The sequence below is a fragment of the Apteryx rowi genome, unplaced genomic scaffold (genome assembly GCF_003343035.1).
Source record: "Apteryx rowi isolate R43461 unplaced genomic scaffold, aptRow1 scaffold_167, whole genome shotgun sequence".
In the NCBI taxonomy this organism is placed as follows: domain Eukaryota; kingdom Metazoa; phylum Chordata; class Aves; order Apterygiformes; family Apterygidae; genus Apteryx; species Apteryx rowi.
This window is the reverse complement of record NW_020447941.1, coordinates 907171-930168: the sequence shown is the minus strand read 5'-3', so window position 1 is coordinate 930168 and position 22998 is coordinate 907171. Positions and strand designations below refer to the sequence as shown.

General features: G+C 41.3%; 1 protein-coding gene across 6 annotated transcripts in view; it reads right to left on the bottom strand.

Moving 5' to 3' along the window:
• KIZ (kizuna centrosomal protein) overlaps positions 1–17214 on the bottom strand; it is a 67224-nt gene extending 50010 nt beyond the window's left edge. The window contains exons 1-4 of one of the 6 annotated variants that reach the window (XM_026060221.1): positions 17198–17214; positions 12798–12860; positions 10553–10709; positions 5607–5699 (exon numbers count right to left, since the gene is read on the bottom strand). In XM_026060221.1, the coding sequence (XP_025916006.1) occupies positions 5607–5699; positions 10553–10693 (234 nt within the window). In that variant the 5' untranslated portion in view covers positions 10694–10709; positions 12798–12860; positions 17198–17214. Of the gene's footprint in view, positions 1–5606; positions 5700–10552; positions 10710–12741; positions 12861–13649; positions 13832–17197 lie in introns of those variants that run through there. The other 5 variants (XM_026060219.1, XM_026060220.1, XM_026060216.1 and 2 more) reach the window with 5 other exon arrangements.
• Between the last annotated feature and the right edge of the window lie 5784 nt (positions 17215–22998).

Genomic DNA, 22998 nt, shown 5'->3' with positions numbered 1-22998 from the left:
GCTTCAAAAGCTTGACACTCAAGTCCTTTCCAAGGAGAACCACAGCCTTCTAGAGGAACACTGTTCAGGAATATCACTTCTGAACTTAGAGAGTGCCAGAACAATTGAGAGTCCTAAAGTATACACATACAATAGCTCAGAGAAGTACTAGACATTCACAACGGTGTTTTAGGGGCATAGGGATAGCAAGTACCTCCAGAAAAATGGTTCTAACCTTTATCCTCCAATACAAGTGATCATTCACAGTTTAGAGGTTTTATGCATCTTACTGTCAACGCTGATGGGCAGAGACACCTGTAGAGAGGGTCAGGATCAATTAACTCAGCACCAAGCTGACAATCAGAGCAGAACTGCGGAGCCATGCATACTCTGAAGTTTGGCATTGTAGTGAAACATCTGCCTTGTTGCAGGGTCAGTTAGTACTGGAATAATTTTAATGCATTCGAAGATCTCTTCCCTGGTATTTTATAGGGTCTAGCCAATTCACATGACACAAAAAAAGTGAAAGATTTAAATTCTCAAAACACCCTTAAGCTTAATTTCAAGGCACCTGCTCACTGGATCCTTCAGAGGCTTGCTGTTGAGAAGTCTTGATGGCCCAATCCAGCAGCATCTTGAACAAATCTGCGGTGCGCAGAAACAGAGCTCCAGCACAGCTGGATGTTGACAGTAAAAAGCACGGAGTACCAACCACAGGATGGATTCTTGTGACAGCACTTACCAAACACTGAGCACCACAAAGCACCTCTAGAAGACTAAATCTTTACAAAGAACAACGAAGGAGCATTGATACCTTGGAGTCACTGTCACTGCACCAGTAAGCAAATGAAGTTCTATATATAGCCTCTAACCAGCACTCCTCTTGAACTCCAGATTACTCTTTAAAATGTTCATCATGCTGGTGCTTTTTCCACTGGGAGCACTGCCTGGCACATTCATCAGGTGAAACAGTGCCAGGGCCTGCAAGAATAATTTATAAGAAAGCTTCAACGGTCAGAGACAGTTAGAAACTAGCCACATTACATCAATGCTATCACATAGCAAGCTGAAAGGAGAAAAAAAATTATTAATATCATGACTCCTGAAGCTTTGAAGTACATGGGCCAGATCTATATTTGTAAGCTTATACTTCTCTCTCCATGAAGAAACAGATATAGAAAGAGCTAGAAATGTTTTTTCAAAGCATCTCCTCCATTCTGACACTTCAGGCTAAGCAGGAACAACAACTTACTACTGTGACTTCCAGATATTACATGATGATTGATACTAGGTGTCTAACTAGAGTCTGACAGCAATAAAATGTAACAGTAGTTAGAGGCTGCTGGGCAATGCAAACAAGGAGCTCGTTCCCTAAGTGCTATCAGAAAGGCATTTTCAGCACTGTTTCCAGACCAGCCGGATATTATGGCTAGAATATTTTCAGTAGTACAAGGAAGCATACTTCAGATTGTTAGAAAATGTACTTCTCTAAGGATAGCTGTAAGTCAGAGTACTCAGGCTTGATAATAAATTCTGCAACGACAACTTTAAAGGAACAACTGCTTCTCTCCAACCTTTCGCTCCACAATCTTTCAAGCCACTRTGTAAAAAAGGAAAAACTGAATTATAGTACAGAAGACAATCAATTTATGCTTCATCCTCAACGGCTGAACATTGAAGACGATCTAAAAAAAGAACTGGGTCTTATAATTTGTCCACAGCCCTCAAACTTCCCCCCCTTCCAAATACTTACTAGGTTGCTACTGGGTTTCAGAAGCCACAGACCCATGTAATTTTTTCTTATCTGAATATTTCTTCAGAACAGACTCCATTTATTGCCTTTTTGTAACAGTGAGTGCCACTGCCCTTCTACCCCAATCCCTCTAAAGCTACTGCTGATAGCTTTAAGATATAAGTATCGCCAGTAAGTTCCTTGCAAAGAGACATTCCCCCTTGGCATACTTGGTGAACAACCTGCTTTGCCAGGAACAATGATGCAAACTAAGACAGACTCCATCATGGTTTCAAAATTATTTTTACTTTAGCTAGCACAAGGAACACCCAGACCAAAGGAAAAAAAGTCTGTGTTTACATTTTTCCTCTCCTTCAGTTCCCTCAAAACCTACGGAAAGGATCAAAGTCCTTTAACAACTTCCTCCCATACTCCAGAGAACGTGGAAGATTCCTCTCTTTCCAGAAAAACTGATCTCTACAGTCAGTGATCACCCACTCTTGAATTACAGAAGTCCTCTCTTAAAACCTTCAGTAACTGCTGTCAGGGGACACTTATCAAACAACCAGATTCCTTTCCTTCTTCCTCATTCCCACCCAATACTCRTTATTTCAATCTGAACTGCAGGAAAAAAAAAAAAAACAAACCATAGTAAGTGGTTTACCCTACGCGAGGGACAATTCTTTGTCTAACCACCTCTTGAGTGAACACAGACTTGTCAAGACGTGACTAAGCTCTGCTCTGGAGCTTCTGTCCAGCCTGGAGGTAAGAGACACTGGGGAAGTCCCCCTACTCAGAAGCAGGCAGCTTGACTTAGATGCAGGGAATCTCTCTTATCATCCTGGCATCAGACTTCACCACGAGTAAATCCTCTGATGGTCTGGTGAAGAGCTTTGTCTCAGTTATTTTATGAACATCAAAACTATCAAAAAAAAAAAGCAGTTTGAAGAGACCAGCATAGTTTTTTCCAAAGCATAACATCTTCCAGATACCACAGGAGAAGTYTGAGTATGTTAAACACAACGGTTAAGTTGTCCATAACATAACACAACTCAGGCAACTGCACACCGATCTAATGGATATCCAGAGAAAGGAGGTAAACTTGTACATTAACAGGAAGACAAATCACACTCCCTCCAAACACAAGGTCTGGAAATTAATGCTTTTTCTCATCTCCAAAGGCATACAGAATAGATTATATTTTCTGAATTATCTGTATCTAAATGTGTTTGCTGTGATGAATCTGCTATACACWAATAGAGTTTATCCCCTTTCCCTTTATGTTTTAAGGGTTCTCAAACACCATTTTAAGAGACTTTACCAGGCTAACTGTATACATTACAGTATGTAACTTCTATGCAGTTGCTTCCTCAACTAACATTTACCTTCTTTCCCCAACAGYGAAATTTATTCACATAAAATTACAAAACTGAGACAAACATATACTAATTTAATTGCAATGCAATCCTTCACAATCCTCCTCAAAAATAAGGTTCTGAGAAACACTGACCTGACCTRTGTCTTAAAACAAGCCAGCAAAATCTCCCACGGAAAGCAGGGATGAATATAAGATCAAGCATCACTGACAACATGATCACTGGTATCCTAACTAGTTTAGGAGCAACAATTATAAGAGCATTGTTAAATTAAAATAGTTACAAGCCATGATGATTGTACCCTGGATATACTATTTCATTTGCTTTTCTCTTCTAAAGAGTRGCACTTAGACTTCTTACAGGGTACGAAGAGGCAAATCCAAACACGGATTCAGTGCCACTGTGCGACGCCTCGGCGTAGCTCCCTTGCTGTCACTGCTCCGAGCTACCCGCTGAGGGTTGTYGCCTCGCATGTTGTTCTCCTGTGTAAGATTTCCACAGTTCCATAGATCGGCCACTCAAGCGGGATCACGCTGACGGTCAACCAGCATCAGCCCAAGAGTCCTCCTTTCTAGCCATTCTGCTAMTAGCCTATGCTTGCTACTACTTACTCACCATCACATTAAAGAACACAATCTTGTACTTTTAACATAAACTTAAGTAGATTTCAGTTGAGCTGAAGTTGGTGAGGAACAGACAAGTTTTAGACTAAAAGAACTTGAGTTACAAAACAAGATCGGAGACACAGGATATAAACACCGATAGGCCGTTCACTAGGGCAGCAGTTTTAATTCTCCGGTTACTTTTTCAGAACGGACTTATTTCAGTCAAAATGGTACCATGCATCCCAAAGGGGTATTTGTTTTTAAACTGTGCTAATATGCCCAGGTTATACTCCCTAGCACAAGGCAAGGGGATATACAGTTTAGTGCAATACCTTTGTATTTAAGGAAGATGATGAGAAGGAGAAAGAAGGGGACAGAAAAGGAAAGACTTCCCAATCAAGCTATGGTTATAATTTAACATGAAGTGACACGTGTGGTTACATAATAAGTTCTTGCATTGTCCAAAACATTTTAACCTTTCTTAAAGATCTAAAGTCACACTGTGAGCCTTTGATGATCTAGTATTTATGTAAAAACAACTTTTCTATAGGTTAAAAATTGCATCTCCCACACAAACTGCTTTTAATTAAAGAATCCAGTATTCAAAACTAAACTCACCTTTTCACATACGTGAATTATGTTTTTAATTTACACAAACTGCTGAAGGCCTGCTTATATAGGTCAAGGTTGCTAAGGTTCATTGCTTCGTATATTACAGTTTAAAGAATGCTCTAAATTCAAGGTTTTTAACTTTTTAATCTATGGGGAAAAACTTCCCATAAACTCAGATTAACAACTGCTAATGCACTGAAGAAAGAAAAACGAAAACCTTCCTCCTACTATAAAAACAAAATAGTGTGGCCTCTGTTTCTTTTCTGATAAGAGTCTTAAATACCAAACATTTAACTGCATAATAACATTTACTGGCAGCCAGGCAGCCTGCTTAGCAGATATATAAAGCAGGTAAAAGGAGAAAAAGTTAATTTCTTGGCTGAATGATTCCATCGGTAGCTATAGGGCAAACTAGAAAGTCTTTTAGTAAAGTAGCAGTTGATTCTTCTATCAATCTGCAGCACACATACTCTTCCAAGGAATGCATTAAATATGAAAATCATATCCCGTTATCATCTGTTTCCAGCTTTCAGCCCAGTAAGCTTTTCTTAATGAATGCGGTAGCCTAAGGGACAGGCACGCTGTTGGCTTTTCTGAATAACGGAGCGAGGCTACCATTTTTGCTTATTACAATATCGACTAGCTGAGGGGGTTTCACACGTAGTCACAAGTGACTACTCTTGCCAGCATGCTCCAAGTTATTACAAGATGTTTTTAGACATTTCATCTGAAAGAGCTTTACTGCTTTTAGTGAAGAAAACAGCTACGGTCTTGAACTGTATCATTTATATGGAGATAGGAGGAGGGATTAGAAGCCTGCATTACTGCAGATATATAGCAGAATATATTTAAGTATTCCTTGTCAGTCGTTTTGTCTGTTACTTAGATATGCGATCTCTTTTGCTTCTTCTGAGGGAAAGGTCAAAATGTACCAAATTACACATACAACATACGAATCAATTGGCGCATTTTTTTTAAATATCATTCGTCAAGAAAATTTTCTCCTAGGCCCACACCATTTTTACATTATTCAGCATAAAAATATRAAATCCAACAGAGACGACTATAAACATTTAGACTTCTCCCCTCTTTTYTAATTCTAGCTCTTTGAAAGAACTGCACTATTTATCCAGGTTATTCTACCTCACTCAGGTGTCTAAACAATACAGTACAGCTGCCACAACAAAAACTCCCCAACGAAAGGCTTCGCTTAACGACACTTTGCTCTTAATACAGCACCTCAGCGCGAAGCACCTCAGTGTGATAAACCACGCGTTCTTCCCCCCGCTTATTTTGCATTACCTGCTTGCTGCGTTGCTGTTCTTCATCACCTTGCGCCGGCAAGCTGCTCCCTTGAAGCGACAACACGCTTTTAATTTCTCTTCCATACTGTACCTAAATATGAACAAATCCATTATACAAAACTGAAGGCCAGAACAAACACAAATCAACGAATATTACTGTGCAAGCTGTGCACTTTCAAATGTGATGCCAAGCAGCAGTTTTCACTTTGTCTGTATTTAAAAAACCAGAGACCCCATTTCTCCTTATTTTTCTGTTTCCCTGAACAAGCTACGTGGCTTGTACACAACCTTCTGCAGCTTCTTCATGGATATTTATTCATTCATCTAATTTAGAAGCCTACAAAGTAGTAACAACTTGTTGCCTCAGATTTAATCACAATTTGTTTTTGTAATGCCAAATTATTTTTGCTGTACCCAGACAATGACTCAACTGCTTTGCGACGAAATGAGTTTTTGAGTTTTTGTTTTACATGCATCATCTTAAAACCCACTGAGCTATTCTAAGGAAAAATATATGGCAGATGTTATAAAGAGCAACCCAGCATGAAAGGCAACTTGCTCTAGTGTTACTAACAGACAACGGCATAAAACGCCTTCACCTCCACTACATTGTTTAATTGACCGAACGTAACGCATTCATAGCAGGACTGCTGCTTAAAAGCCCAGCACATACAGTACCTATAATTAATCCTGTTTGTTAGTAATTGTAAACCCAATAACAAGTTACGCTGGTCCTGAATGGATGCACTTCAATACCTATTCTGCATCAGGTAATATGCATGAAAATACATCTTCAGAACAATTACCTTGAACAGCTCTGTGCTTCATTCCAATAATATATTCAAGAAAGTCTGCTATTTTCCAGGTAATAAAGGTGGTTCATAAAATTTTAAAACATTAATTTTTAAGAAACAAAGAACAGCCACACAAGAATTTTACTAGTGCTCAAAATAAATTCAGATATAACGCTTTGATTTTCCCAAATAGCTTAAGCGGTTTTACTTACATTTCCAACAATTACCGAACAAACTGCAGACACACAAACACAGGAAAAAAAAAGTGAATCGTTCAGAAACAAAAGAAGTTTTGTCAGCTATAGCTGTGTAACAAATTCTGCACATAGTTATGATAAAACACTCCTAAAAGGCGTTCTCTCTAACAAAAATGGAGAAAATAGTAATGATTTGTTTGTGTACTTCCGTGGTAAATGAAATGATTACATTGTTTATAACTCTCATGTAATCCACGACAAGTGGGCTTTTCATAAGTGTAACGTGAAGGGTCTGTAATCTGTGCTTTGTTCAACAGCTCAGAAAAAAAATAGTCTAACCCAGGAAAAATAAAATGGATGGCACGGAAACATCAAAATGGAAGTAATGAATGAGAACGCTGCACGCAGATCAACCCACGGCACAGTCGGGACTCATACCAACGCGCTACCACAGCCTGGCTTAGAGGGAAGGTCAAACCGGTACGCATTAAAGCTACTCAAGGAAATCCCTAAAAACACCAAGGAAAAAAAAAAAAAATCTAATATCACAACGTACCCCCTTCCCTTTTAAAAAAGGAAGAAGAAAAGTTAGAGCAAGAGCGGAGAACACCTGGATCTTAGCCCCTAAAATAAGCTGCTTTATAAACTGAAGTCAGTGACAACACAAAAGCAACCTTCCAAGGAGGAAATTTAAGCGCAAACGTATTGGTGTTTCAAGGGGAGGGTTAATCAGCGCCAACAGTTCTCATCGCTCCACCTCAAAAGCGATACGAGGGCATTCCAGGAGAGGCACTGAAATTATTACAGGCACAAAAAGCTCCCGTATGGACGGAGAAAAGAAAAGATTGGGGCTATTTACTTTAAGATGAATAAAGGAAGGCAGGGTTAATATACTGTAAGTTAGGAGTAGCATGGGGAGAGTAGTTTGGGGCCAGCTAGTCATTACTCTTACTAATACAAAAACAAGGGGATTTTCAGTGAAATCAAAGACAACTAATTTAAAAACAATATTACTCCACAGGACTTGTTGTCACATTATATTGTCGCAAACTTCTTTTTTTCCCCCCCTCCCTCAATCCTCAAAAAGACTAGACATAGTTAACATTAATATCAATAGAGTTGTAAGGATTTAAATGATTTTTAGAAGGGATGCAAAGGTTCACATTTCAGGTCATACATTTTTCTATCGACAGACAGGAAGTAAACTTTTCTAATTTAAGAACTGCATACAAAGGGTTTCTTGCCCTTTACTCTGAGGCAGCTAGTGAAAGCCAAAACTGACACTAGAGAGCAAAAAGAAGAAAAGAAAAAACAAAAAAAAGCATACTGCAGAGTCTACATCCCTACTTTGGATTCAGCTCTAATAATGCCTCTTAGTGCAGTGTTTTCAGAGTATATTATGAGAAAAGTTTCCAAAAATATTTTAAAGAAAGGCTCTTAAAAAAAAAATATATATATATATATATATATATATATATATATATACACACACACATCACTTTGCACTTTTTCCCTTCCCCCCGGTCCCTGTTGCAGTCTGATTCTTTCCTCCTCTTGCCTTTTTTCAGAAATGCGTATGTATTTCTCTTCACAGACCTGCTGTACCTGAGCACCTCCTGCCCCCAATCCTACAGCCTCTGGCCCCCATGTCTTTCCTTCACTCCTGTATTATTGTCACCCAAGGGTGCTGCCACGTGTTGACATTTCCTGGAACCTGAACATCGGCATATTAGACACCTCCTTTTAAAAAGCTCAAAGGTTAGTATCTCAGATCAAGCTGTATACGTCCCTGAATAGAGTAGGGAAGGGGGAAAAATAGTATACTCTGGTAACGGTGTTCCTGTTTTAACTCAAAGTGACTTTCAGAGAAACAAGACACCACAACTGAACTGTAGACAACCATACAAAAACGTAAGTATTGCATCAGAATTACATAGTAGAGGCTTACGATGCCTCAACTAATTTGTTTCCTTCTCTCAAAATACGTGGCTGGAGGAAATGAGGGAAGAACGCTACTTCTCTTAGAAAGCAGATAAACACTTCTCCCTCCCAGTAAAACACTGATTTTTTTTGGCCTCCCCAAATTCTGACTCCATATATTTATGGCATGAGCAGATATCACAGAACTAATTTTTTAAAATCTGAGTTCATTACCAGTCCGTATCGCTTTGCAGCACCCCAAATTGTTCTTCAGTGAATAGGGAGACAACATGCTATTAATAATATGGTTCAAAATCCTCAAAGCAGAACTGCCTCTCGCAGCAGCCTATTAAATTGAAAGCACTTCAGGCATGAGTTATGATCAGAAAACATCCTTTCTATTATAAAACCTTAAATATGGATCCTGATCAAGTTTGTTTCAAACATTTAAGACAAAAGACATGCAGAAAGCCCTTTGCTATTATAGAAGAGTTTCTTCTTATCTGTGCTAATTATGAAAAAAGCAATACAAATGTAAGTATTCAGCCTATAAATAGTATTATTGATACAAAACCATCAAGAAAGGACTGAAGCCAGTCACCCTAACAGGACTTAAAAAGAGAAGCAAAAAATCTATTCACATTTGCAAATGAGAGAGGCTGAAAGACAGGCAAGTGAAGAGAAGTCAACAAATTTTACTTAAGCATGAAAAAAACCATGGCAATTCAGGCCTAGCAGTAGCTGATCTTATCATCTCAACACCTAAATTACTATAAATGCTGGTTGTACTTCCATAAACTTTTTTTTTTTTGTTACCATACTGTTCTAAAAGCTCCAGGTAGATTCACTACATAAGGGAGATGCAAGACTTCCCACTTCATTTCGGTTCTAGCCATCGTGGGGCTATATTTCATCCCAGTAGAAGTTCTCAAACTGCTAACGTTCAGCAAAATCACTAATGAATTCCCTTTGGCAAAGGCAGACCTTGGAGATGATAGCAGTCAAGGCTATGAGTGAAGAAAGCAAAGAAATACGTTTGCTATGTTCTTTGACACCAAAGGCGTTACAAAGAAAGCAGGAAGTAAATATTCTGCTGGGCATTGGCTCCATTTCAAGTGGCCATTTGACATCAACACGTTTCTATCACATCAGTTTTCTTGCACAACTAAGTACACAAGGTGATGAAACATTCCTTGGGCTTGGCTTTACCAGCCCAACGGGAAAGTTTAAAATTTTGATCAATCCTGGCAGTATATGTACATGCACAAAAATATCATCAAGAGCAAAGATCTGAGTGATACACACTGGAGGAAGAGCAGTTTCCTCCGTCACTTGAAGTATTGCCAGTTAACAGTTTAGTGACAGAATTGACTGTGACTTCAGTTTAGCTCTGCTTCAGTCCAGATAGTTCAAACACAATAATTATTTGTCAACAGGAGTCACCTAACTCTTATACTTCCTTCGTTGATGAAGACAGTGACAATAAGGCCAGGGCAACACTAACTGTGATCATTTATGGCACTCATGCCAGCAAAATTAAAAAAGCACCTGAAACTACTTCTGTGAAACATATTAGGATTTTTTAAATAATAAAGAGCTTACTAAAATATAATTCTATAAATAAGTCTTTATGAAAATATTAAAACTTGAGCCTTCTTTTTGTCCTCACTTAGACACTGCTGTTTCATCGTCTTACCACTCACTACAACTGCAAACACACGATACAGTCCCGTTCCACAGACTTTTGATCTCAGGTCTCCCTCGCTTCCAAGGGACTCAAAGGCACACTGCACTCTACCGCAGACCAAAAGTAGAGTTCTCCGAAGCGTTACTACCTACGCAGTTACAGCTGGGTCTATCAGGTCACCTATTAGCAGGGTTGGGGTTTGTTTCAAACTCCCAAACATTAAGCCTTTTAAGCACTCCAAAACATATGATCAAGACATGATGAGCATAATACGTAGGCAAAATCAATATAGCAACCTTTGTAATAGCAGTAAACACTATTGTATTAAGTCTTTAAAAAAAATTACTTCCATCTTCTGAATTATCTCTGAACTCGAAGTTTTCATACGAGCTTCAAATTGGTTGAATTCCTTTAAAAATGCCTGGTTTCGCAGAAGAGCCTTTTTTTGCCGTTCATCTATTTCTTTCAAGTACTTTTTCAGCTTCATGTATTTTAGTTTCGCTCTATAGGGGGAAAAAAGAAATTGTATTTAAAGAGCATAAAATTAAAACAAATATTTGTATATTTGCTTATATTGTGTATATTACAATCATTTTTCTTCAGACATATTCTAACCCTTCTGTAGGATCCCCCCTACACACACACACTGAAAAGGAGTAGACACCTATCTCCTGCACAACTGCCAAAGGCTACATCATACAACTTACAGGATGTTACTGCCATACAGCTTAAGGTTTAAATATGATTTTCGGTGTTCAAAAGGATAGGCACATTAATAAACTCTTGAAAAAAAATTTTTTAATGGGTTATGCTTTAGACATATATATCGCATTAATTCAAAATGAAAGCTATATTTAGGAAAAACAGTATTTTGTGAGACACACGAGCTGTGATATTAAGGCTGTGATTTCACAACTGCTTTAAGCCAACCTAAATCCATGCTGCGCCAAAAGGAGCATCTCACTCTAAGCCTTTCTTTCTTTTTTGTGCCAATACTATCTGTTATGCAGCCACTTGGCAAATCAGGCCAAGAGCAATCCAGCTGAAAATACACCTAAACTAGTTCTCACCCACGCACAAAACAGATTCGTTTTCAGCCAAATCAATTCTCTTACCTGATAATGGGGCAAAAAACACACAAATACTAGTGCCAACAAAGGGGAAATGTGAACCAGGGGCAGACAGGATCATCTCTTTTGGTCTCAGTCTGCCTACAGGTCAGCTTAAATCAGCTGCAAAATTGCAGACTAAATCCCCCAATCTGCCAATATTTCCAGAGAAACTTCAGCTCAAAACATGTTAGATTAAAACAGATCAAATAGAAAAGAAAGTAAAAGTGTATGTTTCCCCACCTGTTCAGACATTTTTTCCTAAATATACATGTTGATTTTCTAATATAAAGGCCCTGTTCAAGAAAAGGAGTTCCTAGGGGATCTGGTCATCACAGCACCTAGCCCTCCGTCCCTTGAAGGGAATAAGAAGGGTCACTTCGATGAGCTTTACAAGCCACATTTGAGGAACGAAACACTAAACAAGAATGCCTAAAAGAGCCTAAAATTCTGTTCCTCTCTGGAACCTAGATGCCTCTTCTGGCCTAAGAAACTTTCATCCATGCAAAAATTACAGTGCAGATCCTCCTCCTGAATGCAAGGTTTCTGCAACCCTTGTTGCAAAGGACTATGAAAGGCTCACGTTGTTATCATTTTCTTTTAAAAACTACAGCTTTATGGTTCAGGTCTTCTACAGCCTGAAGAAGCTCAGATCTACCACAGGATGTAGGAAGGCTAGGGTTTTTTGATGCTGGGATGGCTGCTGGAAAAACATTAGTTCTGGAATCTGCTCCTCTCCTTCCTTTATCATTGGGGGGTTCAAATTTCAGGGTTCAAGTACAAAAAGGAGGAAGAAAGGGGAAAACTTTGAGACAAGCACAAGAGCAGCTCACGAGAAGAGAGGCAGCCATACTGTGCTACATTTAATACGTAATTTGGGAACTGGCTGCGATTTCAACTGGTTTGGTCTATCTCAACAAAGCTAACAGCAGCAGTTCTTATAACCTGGTGCATGTTATACACGACAGTACCCAGAGGACCCAAGAAAGCAAACACAGGAACCTCTCTGAACAACTAGCTAAAATACGCAGCCAGGATGGGAGTCTTGATTTCAGCCCTCTATTTGAGGCCAGACTGTATTTGCGGTTTACGTTAAACAGATAATGCAGAAACAACCCAGGGAGCAGGACCAGAACCTAGAACATCCTCTATGAAGTCTAAAAGTCTTAATATCCCAAGACTTTAGGACTTTCTAGCACGAACTATGCTACAGTGATTTTGTAAAAGTTGCACAAAACCAAACAACATATTAGTCGTTACTAAGGCAACATTTCAGTATTAATACAGAGTAAGGTAGTTACACTATTACTGAAGTTACTTCTTCAATAACTTAGAGACAAGAACCTTACATTATACTTAGGATGTGCATGTTAAATTGCTGTTATAAAAATTGTCAAGATACCATTCTAAAAGCATCACATTATACCTAAATCTTTGCAACTAAAATAAAATAATCCATACGAAGTTTTCAAGTAGTCTTACGCGTATGCATCAGATTTTCTGTAGTCAATCAGTTCTCTTTCTAATTCCAGTCTTTTGGTTTCACTGGAGGAAAACAAATAACATACAGTAAGATAAAATTATTCCACAATTTATTTTATCAAAGTGCAAGAAACACAGCATTTCACAAGCAAAAAAATTTTTAGAGCACATTTTTGCTACACACTGGTAGTCTTATAAGCTCAGCTGATGGATCAGTTTATCAGAAAAACAGTTTCACAAAAAAAAAACCCTCTAGGTTTTTACATCTTGTTCTGTTCCTCATGGGAACAAGAGCTAGGCTGCTCTAAACGAAAAGGAACACAGGAAGAGATACCTAAACACGTATAAACCCCCACAAAGGCTCGCCAGCATAGCCAAGAAGCCTGTATTTCCGCCCACTTTTAAGTTCCTGTTTCAGGCCCCTTCTCCAGCAGCCCCAGGAAGCTCCCTAAACACTGAGACGCTGGTGGCTCACGAGTTTGCTCCCCCCACCCCCAAGTCACAGACCAGACCGCTTGCAATCCAGGAAAAAAAAAAATTTTTTAAACAAGTCATTTATTTAATAACTTGATGTTAACGGAATACATATCTCATTCTCATGCTTTAAACTTAAATACACCTAGAGGTGTATATATTAGTGAGTTCTGGCAGACAGATAGTACCTGAATACGTAAGTAAGTCTTCTTGCGGTTGAAAACCAAGTAGCACAAAACCCATCAGATAAGGGCCACTCAACGTTTGGGTGCCCTCACTACGGACACCCAAAACAGCTAAGGCAAAGCCTATGGTATTTTGCAGAGGAGGTCTGTCCAAGGAATGACTTGGAGGCAAGCAAGACACTGCTTTGTTTACCTGCCTAAATACTGGCAAACTTCCAGCGCAGTTTCTTAGGACGAGTGCCGGAAGCTCAGCTTGCTGCAGTAATCGGTAGCGATATTTTGATCCCTCGCCTCCCATTTAAACCAGCAGGACTAAGATGCTTGAGTATTTCCGAGATACCAAACCTTCGTTCCTTTGTGCTTCGGTTCCCCGCCCGTAACGCAAGAACAACGGCGCTACTGTCATGCTATCCTGTGAGCGGATAAAATAGCGAAACACTTGGATGAAAGCAATTTTTCCATAATGGCAAGAAATGTTATTTTTATGGTTGCTTTCCTACGCTAACTATTAAATCAACCGTTGAACGCTAAGCCGTGTCTAAGTTACTAGTCTGGAACTTGGACAGAGCCTGCTCAGAGCAGGCTCGTATGCAGTATATAAGAGTTTGGCTGAAAAGCCGGAATTACTCGATTAACCACTCACAGCAGCGAGTGCACTTACATGAGCGGACACAGCACAAAAGCACACGCAGACGCGCAAAAGTAAAACTAACAGCTGGTTTCCCAGCCAGGTAAGCAGGAAGTTTTCCTCGGAACAACGGGCAGTAGCTTTCTCGGAGAGGAGAAGAGGCAGAACAGGCTCAGAAAAGCAACGAGGCCGCCCAACGCCTCACCGCTCCGCTCCTAACGAAGCGCTGCTCTCAAAGCCCCTCGGCCAGCTGCCCTGCTCCCCCCGAAGAACGAGAACGGGCCTGTTCACGACTGTCTTCTGGGAACACAGATGACCGATACCAGCAAAGATTTCTGAAAATGATAAACCCATGTGTTTTACGTTCTCTATTCAGGACTTCTCAGTAGTCTTACGTGTTTACTGCAAATCACCCTTAGCGTGAAGCATCTGGCCTCGCCGTTTGAAAAGCAAAGCTAATTGCGAAGTTAGTCACAATGTTAAGTACAGCACTTAGCCATATAAATTATTGACTTTACCACCCACACCTCTCAAAAACATTGCTGTCCCCACCAGCAGTCATCGAAGATTAAGTGCTGAGTAATCACAACACAGCCAGTTCTGTACAAAACACAGATGGTAACCTCTCCGCCCCATTTAACTTAGTAGGCGCCCAAAACCTTATTCTCCATAATTTTGCACACAACACAGATACCACTGACCTGTGTACAGAGATCTGGACTAGACAAACTACAAGAATTAAGAGATAAAATACAGTCAACGAAGTCTAACGTAATCTGCTGCATTGAAGATACCTTTATGTTTTTGCACAAGTCTTAAGGTGCTCCATGTTGTTTGTTTATCATAAGCTTAGTATCTGGGGGCTAATTCCTTACGCGCTTCAGAATCTATGTATTTAAATAAAAGATTTATGAGAATAAGTGCAAAAGAAGAATTCACGAGAGCTCTCTTCTAGCTCACCAAGAGGCGGGCGGGGGACAAAACTGAGCAGCAGCTTCCCCCGTCACATCTGAGCTCTTGCCTAGACGGCTTCTGTAGTGGTGCCTCGTTGTTTGCTCAGGCAAAATTGAGAACCGAGAGCAGGACCGCAATCAGGAATGAAACGGCTGTTGGGGACTTCAGGTCTTAAAACAGGCGACGTGAAATCAGATCAGTGTAGAATTTCTAAAGTGGGACTTGGGAAAACCGAAATACTCCAGCGATTTAACAAAAGGTTTTATATTTTACATAAAGATTGTTTAGATAGAAGGTATCGCTTTATCTGAGAAGCTGTGAAGAGGCAGCTGCCTCTGCAGCACCATTCCCAAAGGCAACCTTTCACGCTCTTGCGATAGCAGTACGCACTTCCAGTCTGGCGCAAGTATTGCTCTTTGTCAACACCATCAAGTACCAATACATGTTTTCCTTCATTTTTTAAAGCACAGACAGCAGAAGTGCGCCAGGTAGAGAAATTCTATTTATTATCACAGCTTTAAAAGGCACTTGCACGTGTTCTCGGGCCAAATGAAAAACAAGCGCAGGTACAAGCAGCAGAGGAAGCAAAAGTGACCCAACACCCTTCTACTCTATACCCTCTGTCCTCAAGCAATCTCTAAAAGCTGATCTAAGTTGCACCATCTGGTGACAATCCTCTAAAAGTAGATATTTTTGAGGACACATGATCATCAAGCCAAAAATGATCCAACCACTGCCTGGATAGCAGGGAGTGGAGAAATATCCGGAGGAGGTGGCACGGAGCCAACACTACCACCAGGGTATGTCGTTATGCGAAAGGAATCACCCTTCCCGCTTTTCCCTTCCAGAGCAGTGCCAAGAAAACAGACTAAATAGCTGGTTCATGGCTGTTCCCCCCCCCCCCCAAATCTTTACATCAAAATTCTGGGACAATGAGTGCATAAAATCCCCCAAACATTCTTTATCTTGGAAGATCATTATTTACTAGTAAAGAGTAAATATCACAAGTTATTGGTTGCCGCTAAAGATTTCAGGCATAAATATTTGCTAATCGAAACAAAACACTGTATTCATGAAATCAGAAAGTAAGCCTGAAAACCTAAGACTCTTTCAAAGCATTATCCTTAAGTCCTACACCAGCAGCGAGTCCTTCAAAAGCATTTTGGCATTGACGTATGTACTGCACAATCCAGGGAGATGTTTGCAATGCAGTGAAGCATTTAAGCCCCTGGGGATTTTAGGCTAGATTTCAAAACAACCTCTAGAATGCACATTTGCATCTTGAAATACTCAAAAACCTCCTCTAATTGCCATAGGTGAAAGGCTATAATAAATGTTATGCTATTTGTTTTTCTTAGCCAGAATGAAGTTGTTAACATTAACACCCTGTTTACAAATGACCGTATACTTCAACTAACAAGAGTCAACATAGATTTTTTTTTGTTTTTAAACAGCCTTTACGTGCCAAAGTCCCATTTTCTAGATCACTTTAGACCTAGAGCTCAGAACATGGTCAGTCCAGTATTTTTATAAATAAAACGTCATCCACTGAATCACAGGAGCTACGCACATGCAAATCCCTACAGCAGCGCAGTGGGAAATACAACGGCTTATTCCACAGCTGGGACCAATGTTACATGACGAGACTAAGAGCACATGTCAGCTACCCCGGGCAGCCAAGGGTGAGGTAACTCGCTGAAAAAATGCTATCTACAGTCACCTGTAAGCGGGAACTAGCCAAACACTAAGTAAACTACATTCTACTTAAAAATAAACAAAAATGGCATCTAAACACATGTGATTTCTGAAAATGGGATTTAGGAGCCTAACTTACTCTGGCTCTTCCGAAAATTTTGCATTGTAGCTACTCGTTAGATAACAGCAATCAATCAAGAATGACATATGGGAGAGAAAATAGGTAAGTAGGTTATTCCACAGGAAACAAATACAGGCATTACAAGCAACTTTCTAATACACAAAGCTTTTTTTTTTTTTTTTTAAGCACTGAAGTGTTTCTGCCAGTCTATATTAGAACTTTTTACATTTATATTTGAAGTAGTAGCTTTTTTACTGTTCAGGGCAAAAAGAAGAGATGAAATTACGTTAGATTTTCAATCATCAAATGACTGAAAAAGAAATGGTGAAAAAACAAAACTTGCCTTCTGTTGCTCTTTTTCCAGAGATTTCATAATATAGGGTGAAACCCCACTCTCAGAGACGCTTCTCACAGGAGTCAGGCGTTTGTTTTGCACATGAGCTTGTACACCTACAGCTCTACTAGAACTGTGTAGAGTCTGTGAATCTATCCTTAGGTTTTACTCCTGCAAGAAGACCCACTGACTTTAATAAGATTACTCAGCAAAGTAAGTCAAAGTGTTTAATCTAATAAATCATTTAAAATTTAGGACACACTGTTCCATTACAATGTTATGGATGAAGCCTGGGCTAAAACACATAAACCCTTTCCTTTACATAAAAGCGTGCATTTCCACTCCTAACAGGAGCAATACCTGCACACAAATAGTTCAAAGCAACATGCAGTCTGGATCACTTCAAGACTTCTATCTGCCCTCCTCCTTAATTTCCTGACACCACAGTTTAGATAAAGTGCCTTTCCTATCTAGGACTTAGGATATACACAGCACTTTGGCGAAAACACTATCTAGAGATAAGATTTAGATTCTGAGAGGCATGGCATTATCAAGTAGTAATTCTGTGTATTCAATATGCTTAAAAAAAGAAAAAAGTGCTACTGTATTAGCCAGAAAACAGGTACAGCTTAAAAAGCAACCTCATAACAGTATATCATGAACGATCTCAAGAGACTTCCTCTGGGCAGGAAAAAAGTGCTAATTGGCACCAACTGCTATGGTGATTCCAGCACGTAACAAACTGAGATCATCAGTAATTGTACACTATGGTGATTCCAGCACGTAACAAACTGAGATCATCAGTAATTGTACACAGCTTCAAAAAAAGTGACCAATTCTGTGAAACACCTCAGTCCAAAGCAGCTTAGGAAACCTGGCATCACCACTTGGTGATACTTGCTTCCTTCCTGAAAATCAGATCCCACTGAAGCATCCACAAACTGAAACACCTAAAAATCACTTTTCTTTATTAATATATATCTTTTTTTTACATCTGTAGGAGAAACCATCTGCACACGTGCATTTATCATACAGCCACCTCCAGAACAACAGCGGCTCCGCTATTTGCCTGTTTAAAAGAGCAAATAACTTTTGTAAGCGGTACCAAAACTGCTTCCAGACAACATCTCAGATATGATATTCTTTCAGCCAATTGCACATTTTGGGAGGGGGATGAGGAGATGCTCATACCCAGCTTATCAGTAGCACTACACTCCCAGGTTTTCACTGTTTCGGTCTCACGGCTCCTCTATTAGCATGTTGTGTAAATCCTGAAAGTTACAGAACAATCACTGATTATCTGAGATATATATATATATATATATATATATATGAGGTGAGAATATATATATACATATATCAGATAAATATATATTTTTAAAGAATATCACAAGGCAGAATGAAGCAGAAGTGCACTGCTTGAGACACTGTGCGGGAGCTTGACAAGACTGTTTTCTTTAAAAAAAAAAAACAAAAAACCCAACAAAAACCCCAAACTCAGACTGTAATATGCTGTAAGTAGCTCATATATATAATTTACCGACCCCCTGACGGGGAAACTTCAGGTTTCCGCCCGCCTGGCGCACGCCGGCAGCAACCCGCCGCCCCTTTGGCGCTTCCCAGCGCCGCAGCCCCCCTGGGGGGGCCGAAACCCCCCTAAATTTCACGCTCCGAGCGGCGACCCGCGGGCTCGGGAGGGCGGCAGCGCTGCCACGGGCCGGGCCGGGCCGGGCCGGGCCGGGCAGCGAGGCGGCGGCGGCCCGCGGTCTCCTCACCTGTCGCGGAGGCGCCGCAGGAGCCTGTCCGGCGCGGCGCCGGGGCCGGGGCCGGGGCCGGGGCCGGGGCCGGGGCCCCCCGTCACCTCCCCCGGCGGCCGCGGCCCGCGGGCCCCGCTCATGCCGCCCTGTTTACCCCGGTGGCCTAAGCGACGGCTCCCGGCATGCCCCGCGCCCGCGCCCGCCCCGGAAGCCGCCGCCGCGCGCCTCCCGCCTCCCGCTTCCCGCCGCCCGCGCGCGCGTTGCCATGGAGACGCGGGAGGGCGGGGCGGGCGCGTGTGGGGAGGGCGAGGCGGCCGCGGGAGTTTGAACCGCTTATCCCTAACGGACGCCCTAATCCGTCAATTTAATACAATTTCATCGAATATCTTCACTCCGTTATTACTGCAGCTGTTTTAAAGTGGCCGTCGTTTGCAGTGCGGCCTCCCTTCGCGAAAGCTGGGCCCCGCTGCAGGCTTTTCCGCCACGGGGCGGTAATCCACGTCGCCCCTCAGGAAAAGGGGGGACAGTAAACATAAATGAATCTAAAAAAATCCTCATATGTAGGGGACAGTATAGCAACCTTGTTTGTACACCCTTTAACGATGGGTTTTACAGGTGTTTGCTGTGCACTGCGCTTTTCAGGGGGGAAAAAAAGCAGAAAAAACAAAATTTTTTTCCTCATTTGTATAGAAATCAAACATCTCCAAGAAAAAAAATCTCAATTCTTCGTTCTCTCGATTGCCAGTTTGTCTAGTTGGCAAAGCTCGTTAATGTCCTTGCCCAAGATCCGCCGGTCAGCAGAAAAAGCCACACCACCTCCAGCGAGCGCTGGATCAGCCCTTGTAGATCCCCCGTTTAAATCTGCAGCTGGCAAAAGAAGCAACAAATAAAAACACAGTTTTTCATTTTCTGATGAAAACCTAGATCCCTTTCCAACTAAGTTGCCAGATTAGTGCTTATATTCCTATACCACAAAAAAAAAAAAATATATATATATATCACCTACTGCGAGGTGCTCAAATTCAAATTTGAGCAAAAGAAGTGCTGTGTCAACAAACGAAACTGCAGGAAGCTGCAGAACGTTCAAGCGCAATTAGTAATCGGTATACAATTATTGTAAGCTCATCGCTGTAATTACCCCGCCTTGGAAGTTCTGCCCAACAGCTACAAGAGGAAAGCGCCGGTTTTCCTGGCACGGTGCTAGCGGTCTGGCTGAGGGCGTCCCTCCAGCCCTGGAAGGGAGCCGCGTTTCAGCCGCGCGGCTTCACGAGACTCGAGAGCGTCGGCGTGAGGTTTCCAGCGCCGGCGGTAATGGCCCCTGCCTGCAGATCAGGGCTCTTCTGTCAAGTTTTAATGTTCTGTGGCGATGGCCCTAGCGGTTTTCAACACCTTCGGTCGCGGGCTCAGATAAACAAATTTAAAGCTAAACTAGAAACCTTTCCTGAACTGATGTAGCAGTACTTAACAGTCCCCAAATTAGCTTCCATCACTTGCATAACTACAGCTGCCCTCTGGCTTGGCCTTTATATATCCACTATAAATAAACAGCTCAATAAGCTATGGAAGACTCATGTAAAAGCTTATATACTCAAGAAAATACATATGCAAAGGATTTGCAGATTCGGGAGCCTTTTATTATTGAATTCTCATAAAATGCATTTATAATAAAAGATGTACTGTTTTTTTTCCTGCTCTTCTATTTATTGAAAGCAAATACACATTATTTAGACCTCTATCACAGCATGATTTCACACCTCCAAAAAACTGACAGATCAAATCCACATCTGAACTTGCCTAAAATTTCAAAGGTTGGATATTTTTACCTGGATGGATCCTGACTTAACAACACAGGTCCACCAGAGATTGGTATTACTTTTAAAAATGCATGGAAAAAAATGGAGCTTCTCTCAATGAAAACATCAAGCTGAAATAGTGGAAGAAGCCTTCGGATTTTACAGAGCCGTGCCCAGCAGGTTGAAGTCACAGGGACTTCATGACTCATTTCAGTGCTTCCTGTATCGTGGGCCAACATCAGAGACGCCTATAGTCAGTCCATATTCTTCTGCAAGGTCTTCCGTATGTCGTGTCTTTCAAAAACCTCCAGGCACTACAGCCTAGAGACTACATGATCACAGGCGCTTTCACAATAGCTCTCTTGCAAAGTGAATCCAGAGTGGTTCAGCCTAAGGCATCTTTCTTTGCGTTGAAATGGATTAGACGCCCCGTGATCTCTTTTGGCACCTCAGCTGTGGACATGACAGCCTCTGCTTGAGCGAGAGTAACAAGCAGGTGAGGCACTCGCTCTGCAAGAGCTTGTGTGAGCACGCCTTCAGCCTGTCAACAGATGTGCTAGCCAAGAGCTGGCTGTGCCAGCCGAAAATATCCTTCCCCTCGCCACCGCTCCTCTGCTGGAGGATCTTTCCACCCCCAACCCCAGTCTGCCAGCAGAACAGTTTGGATAGCAAGTCTCCTGAATTGCTTCAGTCCAGACCAGCTAGATAAGTTCAGCCCAAACACTTCACCTGTTTAACCTAACTTTGGTGATTTCTTCTGATGTTGAGCAGGGAGCAGTCGCACGAATGACTCCGCAAAATGCACCGGGCAAAGGTGCAAGGACAGCTGAAGGATATTGTCCTCAACTAGCACGGTTACTTGTAGCACTAAGATTTCCCCGTAACCTTTGTATCAGCATGATGTTCCCTTTCAGTCACGGGATCAGGCGAAATGGAAATAAAAAGCTTTTCATGGGTGCTTCATAGTTGAATTGCGTTAGTATTTTTTTTTTTCAGAAAGTCCCTCATTACAGCTCTCATTGCAAATATTTACATCAAAATATATAGTCTCCCCTTTGACTCTGAGGTAAAACACTAAAAACTTGTTATTTCAAAATCTCAGCCATGAAACACTCTGTAGATCTGACACATATTTTGAATGCCTCAGTGACGGTCAGCGCAGAAAACTGTCATGGGCTATACGGCATTTGAACAAAACGACACTTTCATATACACTACAGTTTTGTTATTCTTCGAAACAGGCAAAGAATTTGGCATTCCTAAGCCTGTACCAGTGACATACAGGTTTTGGTTCTGGAAAACTAAACCGCTTTTGAAAATATTTGTACTTGCTAAAATAATATCAAAACATTCAAATATTTCTATGACTATCGAAAATTACAAACATATATTATATTTACATACTGGGAAACTTTATTCCCAAAGTAAGGTTTCCAAGTTTCAGTTGAATTGAACTGATCTCCAACGGACAGCAAATAAAGTTTCGTGGTAGTGATAAATGCTACCTCGGGATCAGCTGAAGTGCTTTGAACAGAACCAGACTGTCCGCAAGTGAACAAGTGGTCCAGCTGCACTGATGGAGATGGGATACAATTTAGCTCTCGGTATTTTAATACTAAATTAATCCCATATTTACCCTCTACATCCTTTTGAAAGACTTTAGACCTACTCTCCAGCTAACCTCCTGGCTCTGGCTCTGGCTCAGCTCAATGTGACACTTTTAGCCTGTTTTTCTTAGGAAACAAGATTCTCATGATTGCACCGTTTCTTTGTCTCATTGACCATACCAAACCCAGTAATTTTATTTTTTTAATTGTGAACTACTGTCAAGGAAATTTGAAGGGCAGACGTCTCAAGGATGCTCGGTTCCACCTGTAAATACAAGGCTGCGTAAACGAGGGTTCAACCAGTGCTGCTCCTTAGGAAAAGGTCGGCTCCTAATCCGTCCGCAGTCGACCAGTTGAATATTGCGTGTTTGGAGAGGCTGCCCAGCCGGCACAACTTCTCTTGCTCCTATCTTCTTACCCAGTCAAATGAAGAAGGGACACTGGAAGGTCCCTGACTAGGGGAGGGTGTTGTTACCACGCAGCTCTCTTCCTTGCAGCGGCAACAAATCGGCTCCATCAGACAGCAGTTCCCAGGAGCGCGCAGGGTTCGGACCAGCTGTGGGAAAAAGGAGCCTTAGTCTGGCCCCTGCGCTGTATTTTTCACTTTTGTTCCCTCTCGCCCTTTTATTCCTTCTCTCAGGCCGGTGCGTGCT